Source organism: Colletotrichum truncatum (assembly GCF_014235925.2).
Source record: "Colletotrichum truncatum strain CMES1059 chromosome Unknown Contig_0012, whole genome shotgun sequence".
Lineage (NCBI taxonomy): Eukaryota > Fungi > Ascomycota > Sordariomycetes > Glomerellales > Glomerellaceae > Colletotrichum > Colletotrichum truncatum.
In genome coordinates, this window is record NW_027222409.1 from 671,282 (window position 1) to 682,893 (window position 11,612).

Genomic DNA, 11,612 nt, shown 5'->3' on the forward strand with positions numbered 1-11,612 from the left:
TCCAGACACCAAAAGTAAACAAACGAATCGCCTCAAACCCGCCGGTCCGGTCAATCAATCAAGCTCACCACATCCACGCCTACCGCGCCTGCAGTGCCGCCTCCACCCTCCAGCACGAATAAAATCACTGTCGCAGGTCCAACAACGACCCTACTTGATCACAAATATGGGTGCCGACGACAAGTCCGACAAGTCCAAGGTGCACAAGCTTGCCCTCAAGGGTAGCGCAAAGCTCGTCGCCGAGTTCGTAAGTCGTCTCCTTCTTCCCAATCCCTCCACCGCGTTGCGCAAATCGAACTCTGGGCTAACCAGGATTGTCCTCTTCAGTTTCAATACTCAATACACACAATCCTGTACGCATTCTCGCCCACACCCCGCTACTACAGTCGTCGCGCAACATGATCTAACCCCGCTTCCAGCTTCCAACGAGGCGTCTATCCCGCAGAGGACTTCACTGCGTAAGCCAATCCGTCCAGACATAATGTCGGAATCTTTTCCTCCAAGATGAATCTCTCTAACATGCTTGAACCCCTAATGTAGCGTTAAGAAATATGGCCTCAACATGCTAGGTTCGAATCCCTACGACCGCAACCCCCCTCGTACGCAAGCATACAAACTAACGAACCGCACCGAATCGCAGTCTCGTCGGATGACCAGGTTAGGGCATACATCAAGAAGATCATGAGCCAGCTGGACCGCTGGATGCTCCGCGGAAAGATCTCCAAGCTCGTCATCGTCATCACGAACAAGGACACAGGAGAGCACGTCGAGCGCTGGCAGTTTGACGTTAGTTAACCGCATACGCTCCCTACGGCAACACCAAGACCGCAGCGCTGACTGTTCCATGATTGTATAGGTACAAATCTTTGGAAAGTCCAAGTCCAAGTCGAAATCGAGCTCCAAGGCAACGGACCAGGAAAACGTCGCACCAGGGTACGCTCCCTCCGTTCCTTTCATATTCCAATCGCGTAAAAGCACACTCGCTGACAAACGTTGAACAGATCGGCAAACGCCCCCGCCCCCGAAAAGACCGAAAAGGAAATCCAGGACGAGATCGCCGCCATCTTCCGCCAAATCACCGCCTCCGTTACCTTCCTCCCCCAGCTCGCCGGCGACTGCACCTTCAACGTGCTCGTCTACGCCGACGCAGACAGCGAGGTGCCCGTCGAGTGGGGCGACAGCGACGCCAAAGAGATTGTCGACGGCGAGCGCGTCCAGCTGCGCGGCTTCAGCACCAGCAACCACCGAGTCGATACCCTCGTCAGCTACCGCCTGGCCGAGTGAACGGAGGGAGAAGGGGGCACCCGTCCCCGCCATATCGACATGTAATATTATGGGATGACAATGGTGAAAACACACAACACACGTACAAAAGACTGGGTATGTATGATTGATTGGAGGCCTGTGGTCAGGGTCAGGGTCAGCCCGCCAAGGGCGGATGTGTCTCTCGAGGGAACATGATGCTTTTTATTGAGGAGGGCAAAATGTGAGGGGCGTTCCCGGCGTTTTAAGATCACTCGGGGTCTTGCAAAGACTTTGTATAGTCAGGAGTTCTAAATCGCCTCGTCTTTAGGACGGGCATCTGCTTGATTTTTTTTTTTTTTTTTTTGGTCATAAAGAACGCATCTTTCGTAACTAGTGGCTCTTGTGACCCCTTCAATGTAACCTTTTTCTATGCCGCACATTTCCTCTTCGTCTACACGTCAACAACAACCGCCCACCGTTACCCATGCTACATACACCATGCTACACCATGCTCCCCTCACCCTTGACCATTGATACATGCAATCCCAACATGTCCCTTCATAAACCGCGCAGGGGCTGTATAAAGCCTGGCTGATTTTCGTCGTTATTCCGCAACCCAAACGCCTTTGCCCACTCACACCCCCCACAACTTAGACACGCTTGAAGAAATAGACGTAGGCGAACTTCCTCATCTCTTCAATCTCGGCCGCCTCGACGACCTTCTCGTCGTTGAACAGAACCCACGAAGGGTGGCCGTCAACCTCCTTGCGAATGAAAGCAACGTAATGTCTGTAGTTCTTTGTTAGCACAATGGTGTCCATCATCAGGAGTCGTACGAGTACATACCCTGCGTGAATGCTCGTGCCCTTGTGGCAGGAAATAGACTGGAGCTGGTACTTGGCAGGGGTCGCGGCACTTCCGGCCTCGGCCCTATTTGTTGCGGAATCGGCCCCGGCGGCGGGCGCCTCGTCATCGTCAAATATTCCTTGGTCCTCGGGGTGACTGAAGAGCCATTCGACGGCCCGCTCAACGTCGCCGTTGGTCTCGCGCAGTGCCTTCTTGGCCTGGGGCACAGAGAATCCCATGGCTCCAAGCATCTCAATCTTCTCGGGGTCCGCCGAGGCACCACCAGCGGCCGCGCCGCCACTCAGAACCAGGGGCTCGTCAATGTCAGGGTCTTCCATGTGTCCAAAGAGCCACTCCATGGCCGCATTGGCGTCCGAGTTGCCAGTGGCATGCAGGGCTCGTTCGCATCGGTTGCGGGGAAAGCCCATGGCCTCCAGCTGGCTAACAGCCTCGGGGTTGGCGACGAAGGCGGGGGCGCTGCTCTCAGGCTCGTCTGGAAGGGCCTCCTCCGACGGCTGCAGACCCTTGGATAGGTAATCGTCGAGGAGGAACGGCTCGTCAGGAACAATAACTGGCACATCAATCTTGACAGGCACCCAGTTGATGACGGCCATCTTGCGCGCGTTGACGACGAGATTCTCGGGAAGCGTCTTAAACAGAGAGCGCTTCGTGTAGCCATCCTTGCTTCCGCAGGCAGAGCACGTCAGCTCCACGACCTCCTCGGCTGTGAAGTTGTCAAGGCATTCTTTCAGTGTAACTGCCTTGTAGGCATCTGCCTTCGTCTCGGCACCCTCGGCGGCAGGTGCCTTCTCCAGTGGCACGTCGATGAAGATGTTGTCCTGCTCGTTAGTCGTGTACCGCACCTTCTTGCATCCAAGACACTGCAGTCGCTGCTCCAGAACGAAGCGGAAGGGCTGGGTAGGATCACCGAGGTCAGATGGATGCTGAGATCGGGAGATAAGCTTGAAGATGTGCTGGAGAAGCTCGAAAGCGTCTTGCTGTCGCATGGTGGAAAACTCGGCATGGCCTCTGCCGATTAGGTGCTTCAGCATGGCGGGCGCCAAGCCCTTCTGATGAGGGATCTCGGGAGACTGCTCAGATGCGATGACATCCGAGTCGGGCTTCGAATAACGACCAGAGAGCAAGCCGTCCGCCATCTTGCGCAGCTGCGTCTCCAGGTCTGCCGCGGGCTCCTGAACAGCAGGAAGGTCACGGTCGGGTAAGTAATAACGGTTCTTGAAGGCGTTGGTGTCGAAGAGGCACTGAACGATGCTAGCAAGGTAGCAGCTGTTGCCGAGATTCTTGAGACCAGTCAGACCAGCACCGAACAGGGGCTTAAGCTCCTTTCCGTCCTCCGTAGTCATGCTGAAATCCCAACGCAAGTTTTGCTCAATCTGCATTTCCGTCAAGCTCTTCTCCGTCTTATGTTGCTCCGCCAAGATGATTCCCCAGTGACCCAGGTGTTGTCCAAGATCTCCATCGATCCTCTCCTCGTCACACTTGTAGCAGTAGACGTCTGCCGTCCCCTCGGGGGTGATGGATCCCAGCTTCACAGCAACGCCGTGACCGGACTCGGTCGAGTGTGCAAGAGCGTGGGAATTTCCGTCGACACCACCCATCTGCTTACGTCCGCAGCCAAGATTTCCACACTCCAAGCAGAGCCACAGGTTCTCGTGCAGGTCGCACGCGGAGCAGTGTCCGAGATCGCCAGACTGGATGGTCCGCGGCTCCGACTGCTGCATCAACAAGATGTGCTCGCAACTGGTCAACTCTTGCTCCCAAGCCTTGACCTCTTCCTTGCGGGAAAAGGTGTTGGCTTTCATAATACCATCGACGATGGGTGCGAGCTTGTCGCTCGTCTTGTCAAGTTCCTGGTTGCACTCGAGACACTTGACAGTGGTTGCGGTATCAAATCGGTCTTCTTCAGTCTCGGCGGCAATGGCGAGCTTGGACATCTTTAGCGGGGGCTCGTCTCGGACGACAACCTTGCGAGTGCGGCGAATGTTGAGGACGAGCGGGTGGTTCCAAAGCTGTCGGTGGAGCTGGGCATGGTTGCGGTCGCCAGCACAACCGCCGTTGAAGCACTGTAGGCAGACATCGACACCGGCAGAGTCGTCCTAGAATACCGAGGGTCAGTATAGGTCGGTAGATGGACGGGCAAGAGCTGGAGGTGCAAGGGAGAGCTTACAAGGGAGTCAAAGCACTGGGTGCAGTCTTCCCGGTAGACGGAGTGGAAAGGCGCTGGCGGCTGCAGAGCTATAAACAGTTAGCTGGGAGCCCGGGGAGCAAAGAGAAGAAGCAGAGTAGAGACAGCTAGGCTGAACGGACCTGGGCCTATGGTCTCGAGGTGCGGGCACGCCATGTTAGAAGCTGTTCTCGTTGTCGTCGCAATGTCGAGGTGAGCTTTGCAGAGGTTCCACAGGAAACGGTGGGAAGGATGCTGATTTTGTATGCGCTCAGCTCAGCCTCGTTGTCTCAGCAAACTGACAGGCAACTAGTAAGACGAGACAAAATGAACCTGCAGGTAAGAATAGCTGTAAGGGGAGGCAAAAATAAGGTAAGCCTCGAACTGGTGCAGAATGCAGAAAGTTGGTGTCCGTGGTGGAAGGTGGTGGTGCACAGTTGGTGGGCTGGATTGGCTGATTGCCCCGCGGTGGGATCCCGGTTACGGTAAAGCAGGGCAGTCAGTGGCAGGGCGCGGTGCCTGAACTCGCTTCTGACAGCTGCTTGGTAAGGGGACTCTTCCAGGCACTAGAGCTTAGAACGCCACAGTCTGGGAGGAGATGTACGTACCGATCCCAGATTGAGCGATTACGTAGTGAAGTGGAGATATGACCGACCTAAGTGCTCATAAGTGCATTCAGCTTTTTAACTACATATAACCTGTTAAAACAATAACTCGGTTAGTCTGGTGGGGTACGTGCGGGGACGGTATGCATTTAGACAAGTTACCCCGGACTTAAGAAAAGGCGGGAGGGAGGAAGGAAAAAAATAAGAAAAAAAAAAAAAAAGAACAAGGGGGAAAAAAAGACCGAGGCGGACGTAAAACAGCGACGACGGAGGAGCACGGCGTATCTAATCAGATCCAATCTCTTTCGTTGGCAAGGACAATGACAAATTGTTGCCGCCCCGGCGAATGATCCACCACAGCTGCTAATCCCGACCAGCCAGCTGGTAGAAGCAGAGTGGAGACTGTCGTGGACCGGCATTCTCAGGGTCAAGCCCACCAAGCATGGAAGTACGTAATTTGACAGTTGCTGGACCGAGGAAACGTGCCTTATCGTGGCCAATCATGGGCTTGATGACAAAAACAAGTGGGTACGGATGAAATTTTGTCTTCTCCGAGGCGCCGAGCCTAGCGAGCTATCCATGACTTAATGCATGGTCATTGAAGGCGCTGATTGGTTAATATCACCTCCTACCACCGAGATCGCCATCGTTCTCCGTCACAAGTCCCGCATCCGCATCCGCAACTCAGTGTGCCAGTGCCAGTGCCAACCAAATCCACTGAATCCAGTGCTGTTTCCATTTATCCTCGAGCCGAAACTTTGCCTCCTCTTTCTGCCCTTTGGTATCCTCAGTCTCCGACCGCCCTCTACCTCAACAAACTTCTATATCCACCATCTTTCTTCGCCATCGTCACCTTGACACCTCACAGATCCTTTCAATCGATCTTTGCGACTTGAAACATTCCTACGACAGTTCCCAAAGCTCGACACCTGTCAACTTATTACTCTCCGAAAAAAAACACACGGAAAAAAAAAATCATCCACCTTAAACCCGTCACGATGTTCTCCAGATCCCTCCGTGTCGCCTCTCGCGCAATCCTCACCACCTCCGTCCGCCCCTCCGCTGCTCCCGTCCGCCAACTCGCACCTGCTGTTGCCGTCGGCGCAACGAGGGCATACCACGAGAAGGTCCTTGACCAGTATGTGACCCCGGATATCACGCTTTGAAGATGAAGGGTGCTGACCTCTGATAAACAGCTACTCCCGCCCCCGCAATGTCGGTTCCATGCCCAAGGGCGACAAGGACGTCGGCCAGGGCCTCGTCGGTGCTCCTGCTTGCGGCGATGTCATGAAGTAAGCCGCCATTCCCTCGAAACCACCCCGATATCACAATATCACTGTCCGGATGTCCTGCTAGGAGTGGCATAGGCTGGTGGCTGTTGGGGGGCACTACTCCCTGTGCACCCTTCCAGCTTACGACCTTCCACATGCAGCCCACGCAGAGCGACAACGACATAATGCTCCCTCCATTTCCGGAACCGCATGCTGACAAACAATTACAGGCTCAACATTCGCGTCGACCCCAAGACCAACACCATCTCTGATGTCAAGTTCAAGACCTTCGGCTGTGGTTCCGCCATCGCATCCTCCAGCTACCTGACCGAGCTCGTCCGCGGCATGACGTGAGCCACCCCTTCCTTTTCACATCAAATGATTTGGCACTAACAAATGGGATACAGTTTGGAGCAGGCCAGCCGTGTCAAGAACACCGAGATCGCCCAGGAGCTCAAGCTTCCCCCCGTCAAGGTACGCCCTTTACTTTTCACAACATAATGACTCCGCAAGTTAGTGTGCATGTTACTGACAAATCCCCAGCTGCACTGCAGCATGCTTGCCGAGGACGCCATCAAGGCCGCCATCTCCGACTACTACACCAAGAACCCCAACGCGAAGCCCACCAACCTGGCGGGCACCGAGGCCAAGGCCGAGTCCGCTGCCGCCTCCGCATAAACGATGCACGCCTTTTCCTTAAACCGTAACATGTTTTATGGAGTTCGGCTTCAGGGGAGTGATGCGATGACACGAGGGGATGGGGGGGGCCAGTTGTGTTACGTGTGGGTGCAGTGAGGCCTGGAGAGGCCTGATGCTTTGATGAAACATAAAAGTCGTCGTTAAACGACACTTTTTTTCTCATTTTTTTTTTCAACAAAAACAAAAACAAATCGGAGTTTGGGAAGGGTTTACGGATTCACAGGGCTTGTATGGATGAAAGCTCCCCGCCGCGACCGCGATGGCGACCGAGATATGAAGGCCGACGCTGCCGCGAAGCAAGTCTTTTTTCTTTTCGTTCCAGTCAAAAGGCTTCCAAGGGGGCAGGGTTGTACGTCAGTGTTGAAATACCATTTAGTTAGTGGCCGGCTTATGAGCGACCCAACAGAGAACAGAAGTACAAAAAAGAAATGCCAAAAAAAGACATAATTCCTGTCATTTGACTCATCGTACTTGAGCGAGTGCAAAGTCTCCCAGGCGAGTGGACCGATGACGGCGTGATTGAAGCGCCGCCCAAGCCGAGTTCATCGTGAGACTTGTGAAGCGGGGCGGATATGACCTCGGGATCATTGCCTCAAGGATACAACCCGGTCAGAGTCATGCTTGGATCGTCACTATCAATGGATGACATCCGAAAGCACCAAGTAAAAAACCCCTAGCCCAGCGAGTGAGAGCAGATGATACCCCTCGGCGATCTGCTCGGGATACAGCCGGGTTTTTATCTTCCCCCCCTCCCCTCTCATTCTCATTCACAGTTCGCAGTCACGAGGGGGAAGGGGGAGGGAGATAATAATGAAAAAAGGGTTTGTGGCTCGCTGATGCGGCCCAAAATGCCGACCGACGCCCTGCGGGCTTCGGAATGTCCTCGGAGACTTCTTGTCCAGTCCACTCACCATCATCTCCGCCAGCCTGCATCCTACCGACAAAGCACGCGGGCGTGGCTCCGACGCTTTATCTGCTGTGTAAGCAGGGCTCGGAGTAGCTCCCGATCCTTCAGATGACTAAACTCCATACGGCGCACAGTTATAAACCACACACACTCACACAACTCCGCCAATGCCACATCGCGCTGAGATATAGGTAAGCACGAAGAGATTCAGGGCTCAGCGAAAGGAACGGCGGAGTTTGGCGATTGCGCATTTGTTGACGGCGGACTCGAATGCCGTTGGGTTTGGGAGGTAGCTCACTGATGAGGATGATGATGATGGCTTCATAATGCATCAAAGAAAATTCTATAAAATGGCAAGATGGAAAGCTGCGTCTCAATATGATGCTCATTCACGCTTCATCCAAATATATAGAGACAAAAAGAAATATAACCGACAATGCCATTCATCCAGCCTCCAGTGACACCGCTGCCAGATGACCTCGACCTCATCGGCCAAACCGCCATCGTCACGGGCGCAACCGCTGGCATCGGCCTCGCACTGGCGAGACAACTCCTGCTTCTTAAAGCCTCTACCGTCGTGCTCGCCGTCCGCAACACATCCAAAGGGGAGACGGTCAAGGCCGATCTCCTCGCCGACGCCGCCATCCGCTCCGTGAACCCCGATGCCGTCGTCAAGGTCATGAAGCTGGACGCCGAAAACTATGACAGCGTCAAGTCTTTTACGGAAGCGTTCCGCGCCGAGCACCAAGACCTCCACATCGCCATGCTCAACGCCGGCGTCCCGGGTTTCAATCGCTTCGTCGCTCCGACGGGTCACGAGTCCACGATACAAGTGAACTACCTCTCCAACGTGCTCCTGACGCTCGAGCTGCTCCCCTTGTTGGAGGCCACGGCGGAACGAACCGGCGTGCAGAGCAGAGTGTCCTGGACAGGGAGCCGGATGGCGAACAGGACCAGCCTGGCGACGAAATCGCCCGTTCGGCCTGATGAGACGGTGATGGGGCACCTCGACGCCGAGTACAGCTTTTACGGTTTGTCACGGTACGCAGACAGCAAGCTCTTGGTCTTTCTCTTCTTGCGGGAGTTTGCGCTGCATTACGGCCCCGAAAAGGTCATTGTCAACGCCTACTGTCCGGGGACGGTCAACACCGGCTTCAGCGACGTTCTGCCGCAGCCCTTCCGGCTCATGGCCGATGCCATGAAAGCCATGAGGGCGCGGTCGCCGGAGAAGGCGGGGTGGATCGGTCTGCATGCTGCTGCGGTGGCCGGTGCCGAGACGCACGGGAAGCAGCTCGACGACAAGGAGATTTGGGAGTGAGTTGTGACGCTTCTGTGATTGTCGAATGGTAACTGACGTGATGACAGGCCGGGTCTGTTTGCTACCTCCGAGGAAAGCGTGCGGCTTCAAAAGATGCTGTGGAATGAGACTGTGGACGAGATGTCACAGCTCACTGCCATTCCTACTTGGATGTCCAAGGTCGTTGGTTGAGTGGCGGTGGTGGGGGTGTTCATGAAGTGCGAGGTGTTGTGTGATACAGACACACTTGGATGCAGCTGTTAGGGATGTTGAGCTTCATTTTGAAGTGTTTTGTTTTGTATATATGCGACCAAGAGACGTCTAGATCCGAGAAACTCTGCAACTGCGATGTTATCGTACGTTCACTCAAGGAACTTGAGCAGTTCGAAGTGACAAGGGCGACAGTGTTTACGCAATGAGTACACGGCGTCTAGTCGCAAATGTGACTGACTGTCGAGCCCTTGGATGCTATGGCAGTTTGTGGGGTAAAACTTGTCGGCTTCGCAGACTAGTTTCGCTCGCATGTAAAGCTTGTCAGCTCTATGAAGTTGCTTCAGGTAAACATACGCATAAAACGTTTGGATCAGGGAAGGCAGCGCATTGAGGTCACCGCAAACCGCCGTCACGTGTGCCGAATAGTCTTCGATTCGTTCGCGAACGTCCACAGCGCGAGATATACGTGGGTTTGAGGCTGTCGAACTCATTCCTTTTACACAGATATGATATAAACGTAATCAATTCATGTCCATCAGTGGTATCTAAATCATCATTGTCATCAATCATACAGCAGCCGCTTATACACCACTACGGCGGGGGTGCACGGGCGGCGGCCGAGGCACCCCCCCTTGCGGCTCCGTCATGTAACTACTTGACCCCTCGTCACTGTCCTCCTCCGATGAGTCCGACTCTCCGCTGGCCCCTGCGAAATGAAGGAACAGTATCCGTATCAAGAAGCCAACGCTGATGAAGAGAGGCAGGGTTTGGGCGGTGTCGGCAACGTTATTGACGTCCTGTATGTCGTTCCACGAGACAGTGAGTTCGATGGCGGCAGTAAGCGTCGCGGCGACGGCAACGTTGCTCAGCGTCTTGAGCTCTTTGATCATCATAATGTGCATTTTCCTGTGCCGGCCCAGAGTCAGTAGTGACTTCAGATATCACGAATTGTGTGTGGTTAACTCACTTGATTCTGCGCTTCTTGCGCTTCTCGCGCCAAAAGGGAACCTTCCACCCGGTCATGAGCAGGAGAATGACTAGGCAGACCAGCAGGATAATCAAGCATAGAGCTGCGTTGAAGGCGATGAACCCCTTGTTGCCCAAGCTGACACGGCTGAAGAAGAAACCGTACTGAGACGACGAGCAATCGTTCTCCGGCATGAACGAACACCAAACGTAAACGCCGAATGTGGCGAGACCCATGAGCAGCGCAAAGTTGAGGCCCTTGAAAGCAGGGCTTGGCTCTTCCTTGGACCACCGAAAGGGGTTCCAATACGGGTTGAAGCAGGTCAATGCCTTCCAGAGATACAGCGGAACGAGGAAGAGGTAGCTGCCCATCGCTAGCAGGAACACAATGTAGACATCGGCAGGCTGCAGTGTCGCCAGGGAGATTTTGATAACGAGACCGAGGAAGGCAGCGGCGGAGAACAGCAGGCCGATCAGCCGTATATCGGGTAGGTCAGCAATCTCGAGGTACTCCACGACGATGGCACCAAACCATTGGACGTAAAATGCGACCCGTAGGCCCAACCCGTACAGCTCGGGCCTGCCCAGCACCTCGCAACTCGCCATCATTGAATCGAGATATTTTGTATGCGAAAACCGCGACAGCTGCGATGGCCTTCAGCATCGTTCCGCCAGTGGGGGGGAGAGGCTGTCGTTTTCTACCTCCATCTTACCCTGTCCCCCCCCCCCTCTCTCAAAACTCAACCCCCGTGGGGCGCCGCGTCGCCAACATCGACATGCAACGTGGACCGCTATCAAGTGAAGACGAAACAAGGGTCAACGCCGCACCTGTCAGCCAGTGTGACATGGGCATTGCTCATGGCTGGACTCCCTCGACGGAGGTCCCTTTGCAGGGTGATTGAGCTCCCCATGTGGCAACGAGCTCGACACAATTGGCGGGAAAAGCGAAGAAGTGGACTGGCTACAGATCTGAGGTCGCTCTTTTAGAAAAGTCCCTCGAAGAACTGCAGACGGTGACTAGCTCCCGTTGCAGGGTTGGGCCGCCTTGCTGACGCCGAGGACACTATTGGCTCACATCCTGGCATCGCCAGCCGCGGCGGCGAACCCGACGCAGGTAGCCGACTGCTGTGGTGTGCCGCATCTTGCGCAAGCTCGAGTCCAGACGTTCATGGCTTCTTTCAGCTGCGTTTTGCGCAAAATGGGGGGACACATTCTTGACAGTTCAGGCAGCCCGTTTCTGCGCCTTAATGTGCCTAATCTCACGATAACGGCAACACGCAGTTTGAGAACACACTCTAAATGGTTGGCGCTCACTTGCGTTGCCCAGATCCATCCCGAAAGGTGTGATGAATGTTATATCGCTCAATACAGCACCCTT

The 11,612-nt window shown here is 54.6% G+C and overlaps 5 protein-coding genes across 5 annotated transcripts; 3 read left to right on the forward strand and 2 right to left on the reverse strand.

The window, feature by feature from the left end:
• Positions 1-166: 166 nt before the first annotated feature.
• On the forward strand, positions 167-1,284 carry CTRU02_215016 (HORMA domain-containing protein; the record flags this gene model as incomplete). The annotated part of the gene is made up of 7 exons (XM_036726472.1): positions 167-247; positions 328-353; positions 420-458; positions 541-599; positions 641-786; positions 857-933; positions 1,002-1,284. 7 exons carry the CDS (start codon positions 167-169, stop codon positions 1,282-1,284), a joined length of 711 nt encoding a protein of 236 aa, XP_036581659.1.
• Positions 1,285-1,895: 611 nt separating this feature from the next.
• CTRU02_215017 (ubiquitin carboxyl-terminal hydrolase) lies at positions 1,896-4,453 on the reverse strand (the record flags this gene model as incomplete). Its single annotated transcript, XM_036726471.1, has 4 exons — positions 1,896-2,034; positions 2,092-4,208; positions 4,280-4,347; positions 4,420-4,453. The coding sequence occupies 4 exons, from the start codon at positions 4,451-4,453 to the stop codon at positions 1,896-1,898; spliced, it is 2,358 nt and encodes a 785-aa protein (XP_036581658.1).
• Positions 4,454-5,879: 1,426 nt separating this feature from the next.
• Positions 5,880-6,830, forward strand: CTRU02_215018 (Iron sulfur cluster assembly protein 1, mitochondrial; the record flags this gene model as incomplete). Its single annotated transcript, XM_036726470.1, has 5 exons — positions 5,880-6,019; positions 6,078-6,173; positions 6,383-6,502; positions 6,560-6,626; positions 6,696-6,830. The coding sequence occupies 5 exons, from the start codon at positions 5,880-5,882 to the stop codon at positions 6,828-6,830; spliced, it is 558 nt and encodes a 185-aa protein (XP_036581657.1).
• A 1,364-nt stretch (positions 6,831-8,194) lies between these two features.
• CTRU02_215019 (short-chain dehydrogenase reductase family) lies at positions 8,195-9,247 on the forward strand (the record flags this gene model as incomplete). Its single annotated transcript, XM_036726469.1, has 2 exons — positions 8,195-9,072; positions 9,124-9,247. 2 exons carry the CDS (start codon positions 8,195-8,197, stop codon positions 9,245-9,247), a joined length of 1,002 nt encoding a protein of 333 aa, XP_036581656.1.
• A 602-nt stretch (positions 9,248-9,849) lies between these two features.
• CTRU02_215020 (uncharacterized protein) lies at positions 9,850-10,840 on the reverse strand (the record flags this gene model as incomplete). The annotated part of the gene is made up of 2 exons (XM_036726468.2): positions 9,850-10,174; positions 10,236-10,840. The coding sequence occupies 2 exons, from the start codon at positions 10,838-10,840 to the stop codon at positions 9,850-9,852; spliced, it is 930 nt and encodes a 309-aa protein (XP_036581655.2).
• Between the last annotated feature and the right edge of the window lie 772 nt (positions 10,841-11,612).